The following is a 26,739-nucleotide window of genomic DNA, read 5'->3' as shown; positions in this document are numbered from 1 at the left end:
CTTTGCACCGCACTGTGTCCTAGGGGCAGATGGTGCAGGAATGAGAAGATAGATGGTAGATAGATACAAGGATGAGAAGACGTGGCCCCTGCCCTCACACAGCTTTCTGTCGAACAAGGAAGGGTACTTGCAAACACTCAAATGGAATGCTGTATTATAAGGACCATAAGAGATATGTGTGCACAGTACAGAAAGACAGGGCTGAGTCCGTCTTGGGGATCAGGCTGGTTTTCATGGAAGTGATGGGTCCTGAAGGGCGTGTGACTGCAGAGCTGAAACAGGCTCTAAACTGTCACACTGCCCTCCACACCTCACTCCCTTTGCTTTGGATAACTCAAAATAAAAGTAATTGCTAAACTACAAAATAAAATTCTTGTTTTCAAACTGGCACAAAAGTAATAAGGGTGCTGAAACTTAATTGGTTTGTTCTAAATATTCTGATGGTCTCCCGTTTTTTTGGTGCCCCTTGGTTTTCTTGGACCATATGCATATCAGAGTCTGTTCACTGCAATTTCAGCACCCAGAGAATGCCGGCCAAAAATAAGGAAAGGAAAGGAGAGAGTGAATGGAGTTGCGTAGACAGTACCCTGTGGGGGTCTCTGAAGGTAATCATGCTTAAAGAGCACTTCAAGAAACTGGTGTAGTCCGCTGTAGCGGGAGCATGGATGGGAAGGCAATAATAAAAGGAGCCTGAATGGGGGCTTCTGAGCTATCAGAATAAAGTTCCCTCACACGGCCACCAAGGATGGTCAACTTTCAGTGTGTGTTTACTTTGACATTAAACATCAGTTGATTCAGAGGAGAAGAGACTGGAAGGAAATCTGCCAAAATTTAATAGGATTTGGCTCAGAGTGTTAGAAGTATGTGAATTTTTTCTCAATCTCTTTTATTTCATTTAAAATCCAAATGTTCAAAGTTTTTGCAGAGAGCAAATATTCCGATTATAATGAGAGAAAATAAAATAAAGTTATTTTAACAAAATTAAAATAAAAAGTATTTGGAAAGAGAAAAGTCTAAACAAAAGATATATTATCTGGAGTATTTTTTCTGGGCTCATTAGTGTCTTGAGGGCCCCAAATGTCTCTTGGTGAGTTTGCAGCATGAAGCACAGAACAGAAATTTTAAAGAGACCTGAGCCAAGGACACAGCAAAATGAAATTGTGCTACTACCTCAAGGCCCAAGCAGTTGTTCTAACCCCAAGCTGGATCAAAGGAATTGCCTTTGGACTAGCACATGACTAAACTGGAACCTTTCAATTCAGGATGGTATTTAAAGTGTTTAGAAATGATCGTGGGGGGAAGGTAATTGAAACACAACCAGCAGCAGAAGGAAGGAACCCTGGAGAAATAAATTGTAATTCACAACAGGATGTAATTAATTAGTTGTCACCATTGTAAATAGTGGCCATTTTAATGTGTGCTCCCCATAGGATAATGAAATAGAATAATCACATGCTTCATTTAAAATCCTAATGTAAAATTTTCTTGTGAACTTCTAGTCCTCACACTTTTACTAGAAGAAACATATTACAATAATGGTTGCCTTTAAGTTCTAGAACTTAGAACGACTTTTTTCTTTATTCTAATAGTTTTTATGGTTTTCAAATATTCTATCTTGGAAAGCATATATTATTTTTGTAATGGAAAAAATCTTTAAATTTCTTAGAGAATTTTAAGAGAAATACAAATTATTTGTAATCTCATACACTAGTATAGCTAATTTCACTTTTACATATTCTCTTCTAGCTGGTTTTCTTTTCAAATATCATTGTACATAGTTATAATCAACATGAATATTTAGTCTCATAGCTTAATTTTATTGAACATTTAAAAATAGTTTCATATTACATACTATCCATAATTACCTTTCTATAGCTATACTAGAGGCCCAGTGCATGAAATTCATGCACAAGTAGGGTCCCCAGGCCTGACTGGCAATCAGGGCCGATCAGGTTCCCCACCTCCCCGCCTCTTCCTTCCCTCGCTCCCTCAGCACCCTGCCCCCACCACTGGTCACCCACCATGGTCCATACCGCCCCTGGTGGTCAGTGTATGTCATAGCAAGTGATTGAACTCCCATTCTCCTGGTCAAACTCCCGAGGGGACACTTTGCCTATTAGCCTTTTATATATATAGATAATACATCATCATTGTCAAATATTATAATTTACAGTTTTCTACTTTGGGATATTGAAATATATATAATTACTTCTCTATAATAAGCAATAATTCAATAAACATTATTGTACTAAGCTATCTTTATTTTCTTTTTTTAATTTTTTAAATTACAGTCTATATTCAATATTATTTTGTATTAATTTCTGTCTTTATTTTCTCTTTGAAATTATTTTCCAAAAAAAATTTATCTGGTTTAAAATTATAAATTGCTGACTATAAGTTTTTCTATTTTTTATTGGCATAAAAATTTGTTCCAGTTTACATTATTACTAGCAATGTAAAAATATACTAGATTCACCTCATCTTTGTTAGCATTACTCATAATTCTTTTGCTAATTAATAGGCATAAGTCCATACTTTCACGTGATTTTAATTTCTTTATTATTTCTAGTAAGCTTGAATAGTTTTCAGTCCTTTTTCACCACTAGTGGTTTCTCCTGATTGCTCTACTTGTACATTTATATTTTGGATTGTGACCAATCTTATAAGCTCCTTATCCATTATAAATATTAAGTCTCTTTATATTTTTTCCTAGTCAAGCATTTTTCTTTGCATTCTAATTAGTTATTTCAAGTAGTAATATTTTCTGTCTTCATGATCAAAGCTGTCACCTGTCCTTTTATTTCTTCTATTGATGCAAACATGGGGACCTTATCATTCCTCCTCAGACAACAAATGTTTTCTGCTAGGATTTGACCTTTTGATCTTGGCCTATGAACATGTAAGCTGCTCATATGTAAAACCAGTAGTCACTCTTTTTTTTTTTTTTTTTTAGTCTTTAATGTTGAAAGTATTACTAATGTCCCCTTTCATCTCCCATTAACACCCTCCAGCCCACCCCCACCCCCACCCCAGGCTTTCACCACCTAATTGTCTGTGTCCATGGGTTATGCATATATACATGCAAGGTCTTTGAAAACCAGTAGTCCTTTTCCAAGAGGACAGTGCCAAGGCCTGGAAAGAATGAGGTTTCAGGTGATGGAGGCATAGAGGACAACAGCTGGAATTCGGAAAAAGGAGGCCTTCGAGCTGAGTACAAAAATGATGAAACTTCTTCCTATGTCACCAATTTCTCAGGGGATTTTTCCCTATTTTTTATGACTCAATCATTTCCTGTTGTCTTGTGAAGTACCTATATTATCTCAAACTAGTGGCCCAGTGCATGGATTCGTGCATCAGTGAGGTCCCTCGGCATGGTCTGCACCCTCTCACAATCCAGGACCCCTCGAAGGATGTCAGAGAGCCGGTTTTGGCCCGATCCCCACAGGCCAGGCCAATGGACCCCACTGGTGCATGAATCCATGTACCAGGCCTCTAGTATGCATATAAGATCTTTGGTTAATCTCTTCTCACCCTCCCCCCCGCCCCTTCCCTCTGAGTTTCATCAGTCTGTTCCATGTTTCCATGCCTGTGTGTTGAGCATCTGCCCCCTGTGGTCAGTGCACATCATAGCTACCAGTCAAACGATCAAACTGTCGAATGGTCAGATGGTCACTTAGGCTTTTATATATATAGATTGTTCCTGAGGAAAACATACCAGTGGCACCAGGGGAAACATGGAGAATTAGTCCAAATCCAATGGCAGATTAGCCAAACACAGTCCTCAGCTCTGGCTGAGAGAAACCAGGGACATCATTTTTCTACTTACAATAATGGTTCTGGCCCTTGGCTGCACTTTGGATTCCTCTGGGAGCTTTAAAAAAACCTTTAATGCCTGGATTCCAACGCTCAGTTTCCTAATATGATTGGTCTTGAGGGCATTATGGGGATTGAGGGTTTTTTTAACCTTCCCCATTTGATTCAAATGAAAACTATTTTAATCATGTCATCAAGAAATATAAATAATCGCCCTGACTGGTTTGGCTCAGTGGATAAAGCGTCGGCCTGCACACTCAAGGGTCCCAGGTTCGATTCTGGTCAAGGGCATGTACCTTGGTTGCAGGCACATCCCCAGTAGGGGGCATGTAGGAGGCAGCTGATCAATGTTTCTCTCTCATAGATGTTTCTAACTCTCTATCCCTCTCCCTTCTTCTCTGTAAAATCAATAAAACAAATTTTTTAAAAAAAGAAATATAAATAATGAAAACTATTTTAATCATTTCATCAAGAAATGTAAAAAAGAAATCTAATCTGTAGGACAAGGTGACCAAAAGAAAGAACTAGAAACTACCTACCCTTTTTTTCATAAATGCCTACATCTAATGGGAACAGAAAAATGGTCTTTGGACATAGCAGAAGCTTCCAGAATATTTTATTACCTCCTCCCTCTTCATCATCTAAGGTCCCAGTGGTCCTTTCCAAAGACCATAAGACACATTTTTCCAAAATGTGGGGGAACAAGGTTTTTGAAAGCAGATCTTGAACATTGATAATTAATAGGAAACAGAAGAGTGTTGGGAGAGATAAAAGGTTGCATTTTACACTTGGTTTTCTGCACGCACGGATTTTGCACTGGATCGGGCTCACCATCCCTAGAAGGGTTGCCCACAGGGATTTTGCCATGCATGCCTCGGTTTTATGCAGGTCAGTGTTCCCGTGAACTTCTGTTCCCTTAACCCACTTCTCCCCAAATGCCAGGACAGAGAGCCAGATGCGTGGTTGGGGAGTGAGAGCCAACCTTGGCTGAAAACTTAGCCCCACCCAGGTGCCTTAGAGTTCACAGAGGGTTTTAATCCTCTAGGAATCATGAGAAGGACATTTAATGTGGTGTTAACCTTACTGGAAAGAAAATTGACATCTCAAGATACTTACAAGGCAGAAAGATGGCATTTTCTCCATTTTTGTGGCTTTAAAATAAGGAGAAAAAATTTCTAACTGAGCCCTGGCTTCAATAGAGGCCAGCAAAGATATAGTTCTTATTCATTTGCTCTGACTAAACCTACAAAGAAAATTTTTTAAAGACTGAGAGTTTAATTTGTGCTGTGAGCAATCAAGTTTAGGTAGTATACTAACATTCCACAATAAGATGCATTTGGATCTGATGCAGTTGGTGACTGACTTCCATCTTCTACCCAGTCCTGTATTTAAACAAGATGATAGATTAAAGCTCTTGTTGGGATACAGGACAAGGTTGAGGGGGAGCAGCATTAAGCTGGGAGGAACCTCAACATCATTTGGGATGTTCCTAGTTCTATTTAGGGTCAGTGTAAATGTAATTTCTCTATCTTTACTTTTGTGCTTATTGTGACTGTATAAACCTGCTGAAAAGTTTTGCACTAAAGTTTCATAATAAAAGAACCTGTTTTGGGCCCTGGACAAGTAGCTCAGTTGGTTAGAGCATCAGCCCAATACCACCAAGGTTGTAGGTTCGATCCTGGGTCGGGACACATACAAGAATTAACCAATGAATGCATAAATAAGCAGAACAAATCCATATCTATCTATCTCCTCCTTCCTCTTTCTCTCTTTCTAAAAATATTAATATTTTTTGCCCTAGCTGGTTTGGCTCAGTGGATAGAGTGTCTGCCTGCGAACCAGGGTCCCAGGTTCGATTCTGGTCAAGGGCACATACCTTGGTTGCAAGCTCCTCCTGGGCCTGGGCCCTGGTTGGGGTTCAAGCAGGAAGCAACCAATCGATGTGTTTCTCTCACATCGATGTTTCTATCTTTCCCTCTCTCTTCCATTCTCTCAAAAAAATCAAAGGAAAAATGTCCTCAGGTGAGGATTAACAAAAATAAATAAAATAAAATGACCAATTTTTTTTTAATTTTTCTAAAAGGCCCTGTATTTTATACTGTTCCATTGTTTGGACCTGCGTCATTGTGTTATGATTGGGTGTATTGTATTTTCAAGTAGGACCTGCCCTCCCTGGAACCTCTCTCATCCTCCCCAGTTTTCTGAGGTGTAAAATGGGACCATGTCAGACTGGTTCTCACGAGATTTCCAATGAGGGAGAGAGGTCACATGCCTCTATTGTCAAGGGCAGCGTAGAATACTCTCCTGAATTCCTTGCTGGGAATCCTGATAAAGTGCATGGTTCTATATTTCTTTGGGGTAGGTAACATCGGGGTGTCTCCCAGGGCTCCATGATGGTGCCTGGTGACTTTGGCTCTGACAGCCACCTGGCCTGTACCTGCGCCCCCCACACCCACAGACTCCTCGCAGTTCCAGGGTATGTGTATTTCCAGGTCTCCTTGGGGTGTGGACTGGCTCAGCACATGGTCTTGGGAACCTCATTGCTCCAAGTCTGATCCTTTTTCAATGTTGTGGGGTCACTTCACCTGAGACCACAACAGCCAGGTGCTCACAGCCATGTGAAGGAAAAGAAAACGCAGGAGAAGGAAATCGAGATGCTAACAAGAGGGGCAAGAAAGACAAATCTGGAAGGAGCCGGGAGTGAGACCCCGGGCTGGGCCGGGTTTAACAGTGCAGCTCGAGAGCCCAACTGCCCAGATTTAAATTCTGCTTCTGCCCCATGTGTCCTTGGGCAAGTTTCTTAGCTTTGTGTGCCTCACTTTCATAATCTGTAAAATAGGAGCTAATAATATTATGTCCTTCCTGGGGTTTTTAGCAATTAATCAAAGTCCTTGGCACATAGTTAGATTTCCCTTAAAAGCACATATTACTACTATTATCATCATAATTATTGTTCTTGAGTGAAGAGAAACCATAAAGAAAAGTGTTCCCAATTGTATCAGTTTCCTAAGGATGACATAACCAATTCCACAAACTGGGTGGTTTGAAACAATAAAAATGTATTCACTCACAATGTAAGAAATCAGGGTGTCCCAAAGCAGAGTGCCTCCACAGGCGGTTCCTTCTGGGATCTCCGAGGGAGAAGCCATCAGGTGCCTCCCTCGGCTTCTGGCGGTTGACAGCCAGGCTCAGTGTTCTTCGCTTGGAGACCCATCATTCCCTCCTCTTCTTCCATATTCTCTGTGCTCCTGTGTGTTCTCCTTTTCTATCTTACAAGGACACTTTCATTGGACTTAAGGCTCACTCTAATCTAGGATGATCTCATCTGACACCTTACCTTAATTACATCAGCAAAGACCCTTATTCCAAATAAGGTCATACAGTGGGGCCTTGACTTACGAATGTCCCAACTAAGGAGTTTTTTGAGATAGGAGCCGTCCCTCGGCCGATTTTTTGCTTTGAGTTGCGAGCTAAAATTCGGGTTACGAGCCAGCTTCAGATACCCCACCGCTAGTTGGCACAGCGAACATCACAGTGAACGCCACAACATCAGCCCAGAATCACGTGTCTCACTCGTTCATTTTTGATTTGACATACAAGTAATTTGAGTTACGAGCTCCATCATGGAACAAATTAAACTCGTAAGTCAAGGCCCCACTGTATTCTGATATTCTAAGTAGACATGAACTTTGAGGCAACACTATTCAACCTACTTCACCAACTAAGAAGAAGAAATCATGAAGAGTTCCTGGAAGAATGTCATCTAACCTTGGGCATGATGTTATAAGCTAAAAGGGTAGTGTTGTGTGGGTGGTTGATTAAGCAAAATGGCTAGCTACCATCAAGGTCATCACTGAGTCAGAACCTACTGACAGAGTTAATCAGTGTACTCTCATCCAAACGGTGGCAAACTTGTCTGGAGAGAAGTGGAATATACCCAAGAGGCAGCACGCCAGCTGAGCTCTTCCCCCGGCCCTCTCCTGACATGCTGCATGCCACTATTGAACCCTGAATGCATCTAACACTGCATAATGCAAGGGCAAGGGCTTTGGAGCCTCAAGAAACAGAATTTTAATAACATGTTCTGCAGCCCTGGCGGGTAGCTCTGTTGATTAGAGCATGATCCAGATACACCAAGGTTGTGGGTTTGATCTCTAATCAGGGCACATACAAGAATCAACCAATGAATGCATAAATAAATGAAATAACAAATCTTTCTCTCTCTCTCTCTCTCTCTCTCTCTCTCTCTCTTTCTCTCTCCCTCCCTCTCTCCCTCCCCTCTTTCTCTCTCTAAAATCAATCAATAAATTTTAAAAATTAATAACATGCTCTGCAACTTATTAGCTACACTTACCACCTTTGTGGCCTTAAGTAAGGTACTTACCTTCTCTGAGCCTGTTTTGGCATCTAAAAACCAGGCATAATAACACCAACAACCTATAGAGTTCCTGGAAGAAAACTAATGCTTTCAGAAGCTTCACCTAAGTGCCTGGCATAAATTTCAGTGAGTGGCTGCTATTATTATTATTATCATCATCATCATCATCACTATCAGGCCAGAGGGACCATGAAGAAGAGCTGGGAAGACCCATCTCTTCCACTACCACCACCTCCACTCTCAGTACACAATAAACTGAATAAACACACAGTAAATACAGTGGGGCCTTGACTTACAAGTTTAATTCGTTCAGTGACAGAGCTCATAACTCAAATTACTCGTATGTCAAATCAAAAAGTGAACAAGTGAGACACATGATGCTGGGCTGATGTTGTGGCGTTCACTGTGACGTTCGCTGCGCCAACTAGCGGTGGGGTATCTGAAGCTGGCTCATAACCCGAATTTTAGCTCGCAACTCAAAGCAAAAAATTGGCCGAGAGACGGCACGTATCTCGAAAAACTAGTTAGTCGGGACACTCGTAAGTCAAGGCCCCACTGTAGTTGAATTCAATGACACATCAACTGCCTTTCATTAAGCACTGCTTCAATGAATGGACCTCCAAAAGTCTTTCAGGACTTTTAACCCAACCTGGACAGCCCATGGCAAAGGACATTTCATGACTTAGCACATGACCACTGAGCAGAGCAAAGGCAACAGAGAGCAGTGTTAGTCCTTTAGTGTATGTCAGCATTTAGCCGTATATTTGGAGGCTATATAACTCATCTCATGTATGATTTTTTATTACTTTATTACCAAAGTAATATGTTTATTGTAGACATTTTAGAAATATAGCCAAGCAAAATTATAAAATCATGCTTAATCCCAATAGATATATAGATTTTTTCTTTAATAATATTTTGTGACCTAAAACCTATATGTTCATGTTGGCCAAAGTCACCCCAATAAATTTAATAAATAAATAAATAATTTTGCCCTAGCTGGTTTGATTCAGTAGATAGAGAGTCAGCCTGTGGACTGAAAGGTCCCAGGTTCAATTCTGGTTAAGGGCACATGCCCAGACTATGGGCTTGATCCCCAGTAGGGGGCATGTAGGAAGCAGCCAATCAATGATGCTCTCTCATAATTAATGTTTCTATCTCTTTCTCCTCTCCCTTCCTCTCTAAAATCAATTTAAAAAATTGTTTTAAACATTTTAAATAATAATAATATATTGTGACTTTTTTTAATTATTAGTCCTCAACAACACCATTTTTTATTTTCTATTTATTTTTTAGCAATTTTTTAAATCTTTATTGTTGAAAGTATTACATATGTCCCATTGAGCCCCTCCAGCCTGCCCCCACCCCTCACCCCAGATCCTCACCACCCCACTGTCTGTGTCCACAAGTTATAAGTATATGCATTCAAGGTCTTTGGTTGATTACCTCCCATCTACCCTCCCTCCCCTGCCTTCCCTCTGAGATTCCACTCTGTTCCATGCTTCCATGTCTCTGGATCCACTCCGTTCATCAGTTTATTTTGTTAATTGAATTCCACGTATTCAACATCATATTTACGGCTTCCTAATATTCTATTATATAAACCTACCAATATTTATTTCACTCATCTCCCATTCCAAAAATTGTAATTTCTTTTCAATATTTTGTTGCTGAAAATAAAGCTGCAATGATATGAGTTTCTTATTAATTTTATAAATCCTTACTAATTTGGTTTATTGTAACCCTACCCCCTTTTACAACCTTTGCTATTAACCCAAAAGTTAATTTGTTTCAGAAAGAAAAAAAAAGTTAATTTGCTCAGTTTATGAGGAACTGATTTTATTACCAACCTGAAAATCTCTCGGTTGTGTTATCTTAAGCAAGCTGTCTCCTGGGCTGCCTGTGTAGTCAGGCAGTAGCTGATAAGTAGTCAGGATTCTTGGGTCTGAGGGCTTACTTGCCTATTCAGGGTTTGGGGCTAACAGGATCATTGTCATGGGTTTCAAGCTCTATAGATAGAGATCAATTAGTTAAGTATCCATAGATTGTTTCCCTAACTCCAAACAACTGTTTTTTAAATGCTGGCTGTTAGTTTCAAAGAACTGGGCAAAGAGCAGGGGTGGGTCAACACAAATCCATCACCACTGAAGGAAAGACAGCTCATCAACATCTTCATCTTCCCTGTGGAGATCAGCTTAGGAGGGTATTCAAGTCAAATGACAGAAAATTGGTGCGGTTGTAGAGAAAGGAGAAGAAATAACATTGAGGAAAACAATTGGCTGACCTTATACTTGATGTGTAAGGTTAGTCTGTGAGTTCCCCCCTATTGCTTTGTGAGACAAGTTCCGCACCATGTTTTAAATTGCTGCTGGTGGCATTTAACTGGGAATTTTCTCTTGCAGCTGACACCGCCCTTGGCACTGATGATGTATATGATGAAAAAGGATGCCAGTGTGATGTATCTGTAGAAGACCTCACCCCACCACTTAAAACTGTCATTCGAGCTATCAGGTTGGTGGAAAACCTCTGACAAAATGATTCAGAGACCTCGCTTTTATTATTTGAATTACTATGCAGCTAAATTCTTTTCCCGGCAGGTAAATCTCCTGGAATAATTGCCTTCTCCTTTCCTATTCACCCACATGCCTATTAAATTCTGAAATATTTTTTCTTAACACAAAACTCTACTGTGTTCAACATAAAGTATGCTACAAAAGGTGGGCAGGATGTGAAAAGCCATGGCATGTCAGTGAGATTACCATGGCATGTCAGTGAGATTACATGAGAATTGGCCTGTCTAGTGACTTGGTTGCTTTTAAAGACATTTAGTGTATAGAGGCATTTGGATTGGAATTTTGAAATTACTTTTATGATTTGATGTTTCAATCCATGTTCTGTACTTCGTGTCAAAGAAAAAAAAGCCCTCTAGGTTATTTCAAAACAGGTTGAGTTCTAAAAATGGGAACCCTAAAGTATTCTGCAGTTGCTCATATCCTGCTGAAATGTAACTGTTAAAAGCAGATCTTAATATGCTTCCTCAACCGATGGCAGAAAGGTAAGTAAGGACCCAAAGCAACTTATTTCTGGGATCCACTCCCGACAGAAAATTCAGAATCTGGACTAAATGAACTGCCTCATGCTCAGCCTGCCCACTTTAATCCCTTTGGGAGAAGTTGTGTCCATCCGGGAATGCTGAGTGACTACGCTGCAAAGAAATACCTCTGATCTTTTTTACTCTCTTTGGCTTCTTACCCAAAAGCCAGGGGAAAACTTAACAATGAGCCCAATTAGCTATTCAGATACTTTGGTCTAAAACTCAAATCAGTATGATTAATTATCTACTTCTGTTTTGAGTTGGTCATTTAGCCTCATGTTAGACATTGCTTTACTTCATGGTTGGAAGTCACCGGAAAGCAGAAATGAATTATAAAGATTTTTGGTAAATATTTGTGGGGGCAAAGAAAATCATGGTATGAGGAAATGTGTGCCCCAAAGAGATGCTTAAACCTGATCTGTAACAGCAGTCTGAAAAGTCCAGTGACTTCCCAATAGAATCTTCAAGCAGCAATCCCTGTGTGGGGTGGGAACAGCCTTCTTGTGTGCCCTGGATAACCCAGATTATGCCTCTTGCCTCACCATAATTGGAGTAACACTCCCTGACTCTCGAAAAGTATCCAGGTTTGGACAATTATATGATCACCCTATCCCCTGGGAACCTAGAAGCCTTGGATAATAGTTAATCCCAGAAAACCCAAGGAAATGCAGTGAAATGATGCCTGAGGCCTTCAGTTAAAGGGATAAAAAGGATCTAGAACTGCACTGCCCAATATGGTAGCCACTGGCCGCATGAGGCTATTTAAATTAATTAAAATTAAATAAAATGTATTTTGTTAAGAAAATTTAAAATTCAGTTCATTGGTAGCATTACCTATATTTAGGTGGTAAGTGGCCACTATATTGGGCAGAGAAGATATAGTACATTTCCATCATAGCAGAAAGTTCCATTGGACATTGCTGATCTAGAAGTCACCATGAAATTCTTTACATTCATTCATCATATCTATCAAAGACCCTAAAGCAGCAATTGTCAACCAGTGTACCACAAGAATTTCTAAACCATGCAATACCTGATTATTCAGAGACACTGATCTCTTTTCCCTTAAATTGTCAAATTTTTAAAAAATGACAACAGCCACCCTAGCTGGTTTGGCTCAGTGGATAGAATGTCAGCCTGTAGACTCAAGGGTCCCAGGTTCAATTCCGGTCAAGGGTCCATACCAGTGTTGCAGGTTTGATCCCCAGTGGGGGGCATGTAGGAGGCAGTCAGTCAATGATTCTCTCTCATCATTGATGTTTCTATCTCTCTCTCCCCTCTCCCTTCCACTCTAAAATATATATATATATATATATATATATATATATATATATTTAAAATGACAACAGCCATCACAATAGCCATCCAGTGTGAATGCCCTGTCTTGAACCACAAATACATAGGTCATAAAATAGAGTTGCATCTTATTGGTCATATCACATAATAAGGATGCAGCTGATTGGTTAATTCTTGGTACCAGAAATCCTGATATACAAGTATGGGCTTCTGATTTTTTTTCACAAAGTCACTTTGGAGCAAAAAGGGTAAGTAATTACTACTATTATTACTTTTTTGTAATTCCATCAAAATTATACTTTTTTTGTCAGATCAGCAAAACATATGTGTTGGTGTGCCACAGAATTTTAGTAATTAGCTTGTGTGCCCTAAGATGAAAAAGGTTGAAAATCGCTGCCCTAAAGCAAAGGTAGGGCAATTCATAACAGATGAGTCTTATTTCCAGCAAGTATAGTAAAATCTTTATCTAATGGGAGCAGATTAGGTTTCCTAAAAGTCATACTTAATACAGTTTGTGTCATTTCCCAAGACCTGCAGAAACTTTCTACGTTTGCCTCACAAATTATAAAAAGAATCGTGAGCAGCAAGAAAGAAAATGAAATAGGTTTGTTCTGCCAGCTAAGCAGTTTAGCAGCAGTTTAGGATTAATTCCTTATACCTTCCTCTAGAAACTTGACTGATTTTTGTAAAGTCCTTTGCAGAATTCCCTTCTTTTCAGAATTCTTTCTTGGTTTTTATTTTTAACAGAACTTCGTCACTTACATGTGGATTTTGGAAGCTTTCTGGTTGCTGCTTCATGACACTTGAGGGGGAAAGTTTTTCTCCCCCATATCTGATTATGATTAGTGCTTTTTGTTTTGTTTTATTGTGTTTTTATTAAACATTTTATTTTAGCAGTTTTGAAATACACATTATTTTTCCACAGTTATAAGTTGGTTATTTTACAATTTGATTTTATTTAAGTAAAACTGAATTAGTCACTTTAACAAACTCATCTTTTTTTATTTTATATTGTTGACACTATTGCAGATAGTGTGGTGTTTTTCTCACTTCTAAGTTCCATTTAAAATTATTGGGTTCTGCCGTAGCTGGTTTGGCCCAGGTTTGACTCCGATCAAAGGCACATGCCAGGTTGCAGGCTTGATCCCCAGTAGGGGGCGTGCAGGAGGCAGCTGATCAATGATTTCCTCTCATCATTCATCTCTAAAACAGCGGCTTTGTTTTGGCATTCTCCTTGTTATTTTTGGTTGTTTGATTATTGACTGTAACTACTTGAACATGACTTTGTCTTCCAGTAGCTTTTACAATAACAATAGTTTTTCTTAAAGTCAAATTAAAATTAAAATGTCTAACAGGAAATATGTATTCCACTGCAAAGATGACAGCAGGGAAAATAATCTCATTACCTTCCCAAAGAACAAAGTAGGAATTCTTTAAAAATATTTACTAGCCCTAGCTGATTTGGCTCAGTGGAGAGAGCGTTGGCCTGTGGACTGAAGGGCCAGGTTCAATTCCACTCAAGGGCACATGCCCAGGTTGTGAGCTCCCTGCTGGGGGGTGTACAGGAGGCAACCAATCAATGATTCTCATCATTGATGTTTCTAACTCTGTGTCCCTCCCCCTCCCTCTCTGAAATCAATAAAAATATATTTTTAAAAAATATGTATTAAGCATCTTCCATTATCTAGGTGGTTTTTTTTAAGATTTTTGTTGTTAGAGAGGAGGGCAGAGGGAGAGAAAAACATCGATGTGAGAGTGAGCCATCGATTGGCTGCCTCCTGCAGGCCCCCTACCAGGAACTGAGCCCACAACACGGGCATGTGCCCTAAATGGAAATCGAACCAGCAACCTTTTGTTGCACGGACGACACCCAACCAACTGAGCCACACCAGCCAGGGCATATTTTTGAGAGTAAAGATTCTCAGGTAATGAGATGATTAAGACCACTCTCAACTTGTCTGGATTCTATTACCCGAACGCATTTTGAGACATTTTTCAAAGAATGACATCATATTTTATAGTACTGAGCAGTGGCTATTCTTAGACATTTCCAAAATGTGTACTAAAAGACAAAAGAATACTGAGTTTTACATAGTTTCTCCAAGATTACCACAGATTATTCTCAAAATATTAGTTAGTGGGAATGCACAAAGTTACTGGAAATGTGTTTTCAAACTCATTTCTGGGAGTGAAGACTGTACTTATTTTTAACAAACGTTTTATAGCTTGCTGATGGTCTAATTCAAACAATGTTAAGTGTCTTTTTTCCACTCAGAAATTAATTTATAAATAGAAAGATGAAATTAGCAGGGAAGTAAACAGATTGACAAGCAAATTGATAAACTCTTGAACATTCTACACACTCACTGTTCACTGTGTCGTGGATATTTATTTGTTAGGGTTGCCATAACAAAATACCACAGAGCGTGTGGCTTAACCAGCAAGAGCTTATGTTCCCACAATTCTGGAGGCTCAAAGTCCAAGATCCAGGGGGGTCAGCGGGGTTGCTTTCTTCTGAGGCCTCTCTTTTTGGCATCCAGATGGCTGTCTTCGCACAGTGTCCTCACATGGTCTTCCCTTCATGCACCCACTTATCTGTGCCCAGATTTCCCCCTTCTTATAATAACACAGTCCGATTGGACTAGGGCCGACCCTAACAATTTCATTTTAACTTAATCTTCTCTTTAAAGCTCCTATCTCCAAATATAGTCACATTCTAAGGTAGGGATTTAACATACAAATTTGGGGGAGGTGGGGGTACACAATTCAGTCCATAACTCATGGCAAGACACCTGTTTTTGTATCACTGAAAAATATTTTCTCAGGCACAATATCAAACTTTTCAGGTTAAAAATAAGCTCATTTATTACCTGGATATGTTCCTTCACAATATTAAACATCTGGCTACTTGGGGCTATCTGAACGGGTTGACTGACTTACCTTTCAAGTGTGCACTTGGCATTGTGTAAATATTACGTAAGTGTGAATCTTGGGCAAAATTCCACACACAAATTAACATGTGTGTTTGTTTGAGTAAATTTTAAGTCATGTCCGATACAATGTTATATTTGTAGAAGGGTCGCAGAATATTTTTTAAATGCAAAAGAAATTTTTGTATTTGTTTTCCTGTACCAAACTGGCTAGATAAATTCTCAGATATGCACACCAAGGCAACATACAAGCATGTGTCAAGGATTAGGCAGCTGGAGAAAGAGCTTTGTCTGTTAAAACATTGCAATGCAAAGCTTACCTGCTTCTTACCAGTATTTTTTTTATAGAATTACTACATGTCAGATCAAAACTACACTTAAGATCATCAAGAACAATTGTTCTGCCCTAGTGAGTTTGGCTCTGCAGATAGAGCATCGGCCTGCGGACTGAAGGGTCCTGGGTTCAATTCCAGTCAAGGGCACTTGCCCGGGTTGCAGGCTCGATCCCCAGTGAGGGGCATGCAGGAGGCCGCCAATCAATGATTCTCTCCCATCATTGATGTTTCTATCTCTCTCTCCCTCTCCCTTCCTCTCTGATATCAATAAAAATATCTTTTTTTTAAAAAAAGAACAATTGTTCTCTCCTCCACTTGTTTTATTTTGTGTGTTGTTGTTTTTTATATATTTTTATTGATTTCAGAGAGAGCGGAAGAGAGATAGAAACATCAATGATGAGAGAGATTCATTAATCTGCTGCCTCCTGCACACACACACCCACTGCCAATCGAGCCTGCAACCACGCATGTGCCCTGACTGGGAATCAAACTATGACCTCCTGGTTCATGGGTCAATACTCAACCACTTAGCCACACTGGCCACGCTGTGTGTGTGTGTGTGTGTGTGTGTGTGTGTGTGTGTGTGTGTGATTTCTTTTTCAGGTTTTATATCTTTGGGGAAAAATACCCAGGAGTTATTTGTGGGTTGTATGAAAGGAATATGTTTAATATTTTAAGAAACTGCCAGAGTGGCCCTACGGTTTTATATTCCCACCCAAAATGTATCTGTTATCTAGTATCTCTGCATCCTTGTCAATACTTGGTATTATTAGATTTTCATTTTAATCATTCTAACAAGCCTGTTGTGGTATGTTATTATGATTTAATTTGCTTTTTGAGTTTTGAAATATGTTTTTATTTTATGAATGAAGAGTCATAGTCTGATTAAAAATCCAAGAGGCATTTTTCCAAGATACAAACAAAAAGAAGTAAAGAGGCACCATACGGGAAGACTACCTGGATGCTCAGAGATAACCTACAATTTCTTCCTAAAACACTATTAAAAATTTGGGGCAATGCACCTCTACAGACATTTTTTTTAATGCCACAGAAATGGAAGCAATAAAAGTTAGACAATTTCCTGACTGTTGCTTCAGGGTTACTATTGCACCTTTGCCTTCCATATTTTATTTGTTTATTTATTTATTTATTTATTTATTTATTTTTATTGTTGAAAGTATTACAGATGTCTCCTTTTATCCCCCCATTGACCCCCTCCTCCTCCCTCCTGCCCCCGCCCCAGGCCTTCACCACACTATTGTCTCTGTCCATGGGTTATGCATATATGCATATAAGTTCTTTGGTTAATTGTCCACTTGTTTTAGACAACCATGTTGCCTGCCAGTCATCAAGAAATGAATCAGATTAATGTACAACCTGTTCTTCCTGTGAAGATAACCAAAGCAACCCAATGGAGATTGCTCATTCTTCTGCAGAGAAATCACGGAACAGCCGTTGACTCTATCATGTTCTCCTAGTATCTCTATGCAGTCATCACCACGCCGGCTACATTTCACTTGTATGAAATCTTTTATTTCTCACACTAAACCACCCTTCTTGAGAATCAAGGGAATAAATAAGGCCTTGAGTGACAACCCAAAGAATTCTGTAGTTAAAGCTACAGCCTGACTTTACCCTGGCACCAGAGCTGCCCAGGAGAGGTAGTCCAAGGACACAGCGGCCTCTGTGCAGCCCTGGGTGGCCCACGTCATTTCTCTGTGCTTTGCTTTCTTGTTGGTGAAGTGAAGATGGTGATAGTATTGACCTCATAGGGTTGTGGTGAGGATTAAATGAATTAACATTTGCAGAGCACTTAGGACAGTGCTGGGCACATGGTAAGCACTACGTAAATGCTACGTATTACAACCAGGTGTCTAGGCTTCTTAGTGCCTCCACTGCCCATCCTCCACTCACGCCAGACTCTCTCCTTTCTGAGGTCTATGAGCATCACGTGAGAGGAGCACTTCTTTCCTTCCTCTGAAGGGGTGCTCCCAACTCCCAACCATTTACTGCTAAGTGGCCTGCACCCACTTCCCCCCAGAGCAGTTGCTTTTAGCCCTTGGAGTTACCTCCTCACTACCTGCGCTGAGGAATCACTCAGAGTAATGTCACTCAAGGTGAAAAGAGCAATTTTTTTCACCCAACTGTGAAGCGATGTTCCAAGAAGATCTCTCCTCTGGGTGAGTTTGCTGCTCCTGCAGGAACCATCTCAAGAAGTAAGAGGACAGTGAGAGGTAGAAGTTACCTGTCCTCTCCCTACCCACACAGAAGCCTGCCTACAACTTGTTAAAGTTTCTCCCAGGGGTTCAATTTATGCACTTAAAATATATATATGTATATATATATGTGTGTGTTGAGCTTCTACTCTACACCAGACAGAGGGGTAAACATTAACAAGAAAGATGGATCCCTGTTTAGTGTCATGAAGGGCAGCTAGAAAAGTAGAGTCAATTAGGCTATGGAGCAACAATTCACTGAAATCATAGACGTCCAGGATATTCGGGCAGACAAAATGTGGGCACTTACATGGGAGGTGGCATTCAGGAAGGCTTTCTGGAAGAAGGGGCATCCAAGCAGAGATCTGGTAGATGTGTAGGCTCTAGGCAGATTATTGAAAGAGTGTGCATTGAGGCAGAGGGAACTGCAGTGGTCAAAAGCCAGAGGTGAATGTGGCATTAGAAAGCATGTGAGCTGGTGGAGGATGAAGGATATAGGAAGGAGAGGGTAGACTGAAAAGAGGAATAGGAACCATTATAACAAGCAGGAAGGTGTGGGGACTATTCAGTACAGAAATAAATTGATCAGACTGGTGCTTTATTCTAACACCTGGAAAGATGACTCTGATTGTAGTGTGAAGAACAGATTGGACCTTCCGGGGGCCTGAGCCAGACAGTCAGGGTGAAGAGTAGTGAAGGATGGATTTCAGAGCTCCTCAGCTGTAAAAAATAATAGGGCTTGAACATTTACTGGTTGAGAAGACAGAGGGAAAGATCAGGAGGAATCGAGGGTGATACTTCTAGGTGCCTGGTCAGACAGAGGCCTGCTTGGGGAAGATAGTGCATTGTTGCAAGCATTGAGTTTGGCGCGTTCAGTGGGGCCCAGCAGGCAGGTGGATTCCTAGATCTGAGGCCCAGAAGACAAACTTGGTGGACGTCAGCACAGAAATAGGTAAGTTACAGAAGAATCACCCCAGGGAGAGTGTGGGAGTCAAGAGGGAAGATGGTCGACACAGAATCTAAGGCTCACAAGAATGAGAGGAGATAGCTGGTGATAGGGGAGACCAAGATGGCGGCGTAGGTAAACACCGGAGACCACTGCCGCAAACAACCATTTCAAAAATACAACTAAAAGACTGAACGGACATCACCCAGAACCACAGGAAGGCTGGCTGAAGAGAGACTCTACAACTAGAAGGAAAGAGAACAGCAAATCGAGGCTCAGAGGCGGCGCAGTGTGGAAAATACAAAGGTACCGAGGTGCGCGCGCAAAGCGGGCTGGTGGCTGAGGGCGCGGTTGTCGTTTTCGGTCGGGAGTGAGTCTCAGACTCTGGGCTCCAGATCCGGGCGAGTCTCTAGGGACCCAGACTCAAACGGGAGAAGCGGGATTATCCGGCATCAGTTGGAACCTGAGGGCAGCTTTCTCTCCGAGGTTTGCAGCGGCTGCCGGGGTTCTGAGAAGCAGAGCCTCTGGGAACGGGACTGAGCGTGGCCATAACTGCTCCCTCCGCCCGCCCTGTTGATCCCGCCCCGCCCAAACTCTGCGCACAGCCATTTGCCGATCGCCTCAGGCAAAGGCTGGATTAGCGCCTCCCCAGAAGGCAGACGTTTTCCACACAGCTGATTTCCACAGCCAGTCGACCTGGGGGTCAAATCCCTCTAGTGTTAACTACAACAATTAAGGCTTGGCTAGAACAAGACTGCGCACAGAGACCACAAGGGGGTGCACCAAGAAAGCATAAAAGATGCGGAGACAAAAAAACATGACAGAAATGGAGGATATGGAGCTAAGAATCGCAATTTTGAGGGCTTGCCATAAATTTGTGCAGAGCCTCACGAAAACTAATGAGACCCTCGATGCTACGATAAAGAAATTAGAAAGTAAGCATACACGGACTGAAATAAAGAATATTATACCCAATAGCAGACCAGAGGAGTACAATAATCAAACCAAAGATTCGACAAAAAACACCCAATTGGAAAAGCAAAATGAAAAAAGAATCCGAAAGTGTGAAGATAGTGTAAGGAGCCTCAGGGACACTTTTAAGCGGTCTAATATCAGAGTCATTGGAGTCCCAGAAGATGAGAGACAGCAAGATATTGAAAACCTATTTCAAGAAATAATGGCAGAAAACTTCCCCCACCTGGTGAAAGAAATGGACTTACAGGTCCAAGAAGCGCAGAGAACCCCAAACAAAAGGAATCCAAAGAGGACCACACCAAGACACATCATCATTAAAATGCCAAGAGCAAAAGACAAAGAGAAAATCTTAAAAGCAGCAAGAGAAAGAGGCTCAATTACCTACAAGGGAATACCCATACGACTGTCAGCTGATTTCTCAACAGAAACTTTGCAGGCCAGAAGGGAATGGCAAGAAATATTCAAAGTGCTGAATACCAAGAACCTACAACCAAGATTACTTTATCCAGCAAAGCTATCATTCAGAATTGAAGGTCAGATAAAGAGCTTCACAGATAAGGAAAAGCTAAAGGAGTTCATCACCGCCAAACCAGTATTATATGAAATGCTGAAAGGTATCCTTTAAGAAGAGGAAGAAGAAGAAAAAGGTAAAGATACAAATTATGAACAACAAACATGCATCTATCAACAAATGAATCTAAGAATCAAGTGAATAAATAACCTGATGTACAGAATGAACTGGTGATTATAATAGAATCAGGGACATAGAAAGGGAATAGACTGACTATTCTTGGGGGAAAAAGGGGTGTGGGAGATGCGGGAAGTGACTGGACAAAAATCATGCACCTATGGATGAACACAGTGGGTGGGGAGTGAGGGTGGAGGGTGGGGTGGGAGCTGGAAGGAGGGGAGTTATGGGGGGAAAAAAGAGGAACAAATGTAATAATCTGAACAATAAAGATTTAATTTAAAAAAAAAAAAAAAAAAAAGAATAGCTGGTAAATTGAAACTTTAACCATTATAAACTGACCCTTTTTTACTCTTTTTTTAATATTAAAGTTTATTTTGTCTGCTCTTAATATAAAAATAAATCAACATTTTTGTTTGTTTAAAAAAAAAAAAAAAAAAAAAAAAAAAAAAAAAAAAAAGAATGAGAGGAGCGGCAAAAGGAAGAAGCCTCTGATGGAGCTGGACTAGAAGCAGCCAGACAGATGGGCACGAAGAGAGCATGTGGAAGAGGCGTGTTCTGATCAGGAGGCACTCCACGGCCAATTGTAAATGCTGCCAAGAGGTCAAGGAGATAAAGACTGGCAAGGTCCTTCAAAAGTGACCACAAGGAGGCCCCCAGTGGCTTCGGAGAAAAATTCAATACAGGCAAAAAGGCTTAAAGTCAGAGTGTAATTTCTAACATTATCTACCAGAATCTTTCACTCGAACAGAAACATAGATGAGGTGTCAAGAATTTCTTCCTAACTAGCAAAGCTCATCAGCTCTTCTAAAACGGCTCCGATCTGATCAGCGGAGAGAAGAACCACTGCTGACACGCCGGCGTGATGGAGGAGGGTTATGCAAATCCGTCCTCGCTGTACCCCTCGGTGAGGTGATGAGGTTGCCCAGTTTCCTTGCCCTGGTGCTCTTCCTATGCGGAAAGGCATGGACCGGGCCATTCTCTTGACCATGCCCTGACAGATATTCTCAACCCTGAATTCTTCTCAAATCACACTTCATACAACTGACACGAATAGAGAAGGAGAGGCACATGTTTGACATTGCGGGTTTTTATTAAAACTACAAGCTGTTTCATCATCACCAGTTCTTCACTGTGCGGATGGCATCGCTGCTGTTCAGCAGAGGTGAGGAGTCTGTACGTCACTAGGAAGGCATTCTTGACAATCACGTCTGCGACATGTTACAGGAAAGGATGCTGCTGGGAGAACGTTTTATGGATCATTCTGCACACATTTTTTAAATCAGCTAATATACTCCCTGGAATCATCTTTTTGTGTGTGTTTCTAATTTGAAGCTAATTGTGGCCACACTTGGCTCTGAGACCACATTAAACTAGTATTTTCACTGAAGATGTACTTTGCAGCATCTAATTTTTAACCATTTATTCGGTTATAATTTAAACTGAATCTCCTATTCATTGCCATGACTGAATGTATTCAAGAGCGATCAACATGTATAAGCACTTTATCTATTTATTTATCACTAGAATTTCATATTCCTAGGAAAAGAAAATCCCCGAGTTTAGTTACTGTATCAGTGTTCACAAAATCCTAGGAGGGACGTTCACCATTGCAGAGTTGCTTGGATCCAGAAGTTCTCGCTTGGGCTTTACTACTCTTAAACTCTTTGGGAGAAAACCCAACAACAACAAAAAGTTTTTTAATTTAAAAAGAAAAGATAACCCAACAAAATGCACAGGAGAGTCTACTGGATTCTGAATATAAAACACAATAATAACGAGCACTAGCAGAACAGCCCTACTCCCCGTGGTGGCAGCAGTGTGGCCACAGAACTTTCCTGATCCCTGGGTCAGCCAAGCGAGATACCGGCTTGCTCCTGCAGTAAGAACATCTGTTAGACCGTATATGGATGAAACTCAATTACTTGTCTACCACGAGCTGAAAGCAAGAAAATGAGACAGGTCAGTACACCCAGACCCTCCTGGCTGGGAGCCCAATCTGAAATAAAAGGAAGGTGAAGCAATACTGGATTTGTAATTCTGTAACTACTTTTGAAGGGTTTTCGGAATCTAAATACTATACATGTGACCCTTGGACAACTAGGGCATTAGGGACACTGACACCACCACCACCACCACCCCACAGTCAAAAACCCACATATAGGTTTTGACTGCCAAAAACTTTAACTACTAATAGCCTACTGCTGACCAAAAGCCTTCCCGATAACATATACAGTCAATCAATACATATTTTGTGTATGTATTGTATACTGTATTATAATAAAGTAAACTAGAGAAAGGAAAATGTGACGAAGAAACTCATAAGAACCCTGGCTGGCGTGGCTCAGTTGGTTGAGCATCATCCCATGCACCAAGAGTTCACTGGTTCGATTCTGGTCAGAGCACATTCCTGGGTTGTGGGCTCGATCCCCAGTAGGGGGTGTGCAAGAGCCAGTTGATCAATGTTTTTCTCTCTCCCTCTTCCTTCCTCTCTCTCTAAAATCAATAAAAACATATTTTTAAAATAAAATCATAAGGAAGAGAAATATATATACAGTATTTATTGAAAAAAATTTGCATGTAAGTGGACCCGTGCAGTTCAAACACTTGTTGTTCAAGGGTCGATTGTATACACACATGCAAAGCTATATTATTGAATCATGCTTATGTATTAAGAGGAAAATAACATTAATAAGTCATCCAAACAAGTCATACATATGCCTTTAATACTAATCCAAATTATCAAGTTCCATAGTCCTATTTATCTGCTGAGTTTGCCCATGATCAACACCAGCCCGGAACCAATCTCTAAAAGGCGAGAGAGGGCTACTTTGGGAAAGATTAGGTGACCAAAGGCTCTGAGCCACCTCAAGACTGAGCCCTGAGACCCTTGCTTTTAACGGCTACTTCCCTAAGTGATGCCATAGATGCTATGTTTCTCACAGAGAGTCAGAAATCAAGGTACAGAGTTTTCCAAACTGGAAAAGAGAGCGATATGGAATGCATGTCAGTAGAGTGAGTCAACCCAACCAGCCAACAAAGAGTAAGAAGAGGGGTCGAGAGGAGATCCACACCAAAAATGTAAGCTCTGGGTCCTAGCCAGTTTGGCTGAGTGGATAGAGCGTTGGCCTTCGAACCAAAGGGTCCTGGAGTTGATTCTGGTCAAGGGCATGTACCTCAGTTGCAAGCCAGTCAATGTTTCTCTCTATGTCTCTCCCCCTCCCTCCTACTCTCTCTATTTCTCCATGTCTGCAGCCTGGGGAAATTTGGCAATATACCGAGGAGGTGTGGGTGCAGAATGAGTAAAGGACTGTGCTCTCCTCTGGCAAGCATTTCCTATCACCTCTATGGACCTGGGGTAAACCCTCCTGGTCCGCACTCCCCATCAAGCTACTGAAATGGAAGGTGGCTTCCCACCACCTTTTATTCAAAGGTGAATTAGGACTGTCTGCCTGCTTGTCTGTCTGCCCGCTAGACTGGAAGTGCTCAAACAGCAGGGTTTATTTCCTCATTGATGTATCGCTCACATCTAGCACAGAGCGCAGCTCATAGTAGGCATTCAATAAATGTCTGATGAGTGAATGAATGAATAAATTCTTGGGTCCCACTCAGCTAACACATCTTTGGCATCACTTCGGGGAGCAGCCGCACTGAACTCATCTAAAGGGCTCCACACTCTGACCGATCAGGCTCTAGCATCCTATCAGGGCTCCTGTGTAGTGACTGCTGCTTTCCACCAGGACTGCAGAGGGAAGAAACTGCAGGCCAAGTGATGCTGGGGGCCTCTTCAATCCCGCGGAGTCACTGCTCCTCAGCGCCTTGAACAGCGCCCAGCACACCACAGAAGGTGCCGAGTGATTATCTGTTGAATGAATGAGTGAATGGTCACTCAGCACCCCCTTCCCTCCAAAGGTAGTTGTTTATAAAACTAATTGAACTTCTTGCATGAAAACTTCAGGCCTGACCTAGGGGAGGAGGTTAGGAAGCACTTGGGTTATGATTGGAAGCAGGACACCGAGACACACTGACACTCTGCCTCAGGGGTGTAATTTGTGTGACTCGTATGCAAAACCCGCATCACTTCTTTGCATGGAAACAGGGAGTATGCAGATGGTTCTTCCCTCTCCATCCAATCCCACATCCATGTCAGTAGTTCTCAACCTGAACTGCACGTTAGAATCACCTGAAGAGTCTTATACCATCTCTGGACCACACCTGGGTTAATTAAAACAGAATTCCTGGAGGTGAAACCCAGGTGGTGGCATTGTTAGAACTCCCTGGCTGATTCCAGTGAGCAGCCAAGCTTGGGAAGGACGGCTGTCTTTACAGTCAGTCAATCAATCTGCCTCTTCAGTTCACGGTCGGCTGGGCCCTCTCCACACTGCACATGGTTTGGCTGCAGTCCGGGCCCTTCCATCTGTTTGGTGGCAGCAACAGTCACTGCCGCCTCTGTTTTCTAATCATTCTTTTTTTTTTTTTTTTAATTTTTTTTTTTAATATATTTTTTATTGATTTTTTACAGAGAGGAAGGGAGAGGGACAGAGTCAGAAACATCGATGAGAGAGAGACATCATCGACCAGCTGCCTCCTGCACATCTCCTACTGGGGGTGTGCCCGCAACCAATGCACATGCCCCCGACCGGAATCGAACCCGGGACCCCTCAGTCCGCAGGCCGACGCTCCATCCACCGAGCCAAACCGGTTTCGGCTCTAATCATTCTTATCTCTGCATATCCACATGCAATGTTTTACCCAGAGTAAGAGGACTGGAACAAGACTTTTGCAAGATTTTATAACTCATGGCAGCACAGCAAATGCACCTACATTTCCTTATAAGTGCACATGTGTTTGTGTAGATGGATGGATAGATAGATAGATGATAGATAGATAGATAGATAGATAGATATAAGCTACCCAAAGTTTAACTTTGCTTTAGTTATTTCTTTGTGCTCAGAAAACTGTGTGAGCAGACTTCCTTCAGTTTCAAGAGCAGTTGCCAGTTTAGATTTGTGATGAATCTTTGTCTCCCTCTAGTGGTAGTACTGGGGCATATCAGCTTTGTGCGCAACAGGTTTTCTTCTCTTAGATTCCTACCCTCTTAGTTCCCAACAGCATCAGAGGAGACTGGCTTTAGGGCCTTTTGCATATTGCTGCTGTATCAGCTCCAGTGGTGCAATTTACCCTCATGAGGAGAAAAGGACAATGAGAGTGCAAATCACTCCTCAGCCTTCTGTTGGTCCTCCAAAGGACCTTCTAACACCTGTAAGAACAGGCCATTCACTTAGCAAAATTTTATTGAGCACCTATTATATACCAGGCACATATGAGTAAACAGAGCTATTTCATATCAAAGTATCTTTTCTGTTGTTATTTTATATTAAGATCTTAATATTAAAACAATAGTAGAGCAATATGTTTAACCCCAAGCAAGTTACTTAACCTCTCTGTGCTTCGTTTCATTATCTGCAAAATGGAGATGACAGTAGTACCCTTCTCATAGGGTTATACTATAAAGTACCACCTGACATCATGAGAGTATTATGAATTTCCCCCTTATATCCCCCTCTACCCTCTTCCACCTGGTTTCCACCCCATCCCAGGCCTTTACCACTGTATTGTCTGTGTCCATAGGTAATGCATATAAGATCTTTGGTTAATCTCTTCCTGCCCCCTTGCCCCACTTCCCTCTGAGATTCGTCAGTCTGTTCCATTTCCATGCCTCTGGTTCTATTTTATTCATCAGTTTATTTTGTTCATTAGATTCCTTGTTTGTTTATTTTGATTTTTAGATTCTATTGTTAATAGATATGTATTTATTGCCATTTATTTTTCATATTTTTTATCTTTCTTCTTCTCTTCCTCCTCTTCCACTTCCTGCTCTTCCTCTTCTTCTTCCTCCCTTTTCTTCTTCTTCTTCCTCTTCCTCTTCCTCTCCCTCTTCTTAAAGAATTCCCTTCAACATTTCATGTAATGCTGGTTTAGTGGTAATGAGCTCCTTTAGCTTTTTCTTTGTCATTATTCTAATCTTAATCAATAAATGTATTCTAAAAGTCCCAATTTTACTCTAG

At 41.1% G+C, this 26,739-nt stretch overlaps 1 protein-coding gene across 3 annotated transcripts in view; it reads left to right on the top strand.

Moving 5' to 3' along the window:
- The window catches only part of KCNQ5 (potassium voltage-gated channel subfamily Q member 5), a 513,730-nt gene that overhangs the window by 470,421 nt on the left and 16,570 nt on the right, over positions 1-26,739 (top strand). For all 3 annotated transcript variants that reach the window (XM_070418240.1, XM_070418239.1, XM_070418238.1), the window contains one exon: positions 10,594-10,702. In XM_070418240.1, coding sequence (XP_070274341.1) covers positions 10,594-10,702 — 109 coding nt within the window. The remainder of the gene's footprint in view (positions 1-10,593; positions 10,703-26,739) is intronic.

The sequence above is a fragment of the Myotis yumanensis genome, unplaced genomic scaffold, assembly GCF_028538775.1.
Source record: "Myotis yumanensis isolate MYYU_CA2020_CCGP unplaced genomic scaffold, mMyoYum1.0.hap1 SCAF_6, whole genome shotgun sequence".
Taxonomy (NCBI): domain Eukaryota; kingdom Metazoa; phylum Chordata; class Mammalia; order Chiroptera; family Vespertilionidae; genus Myotis; species Myotis yumanensis.
Note: the sequence above shows the minus strand (reverse complement) of the source record. Positions and strands in the feature narration are given on the sequence as shown.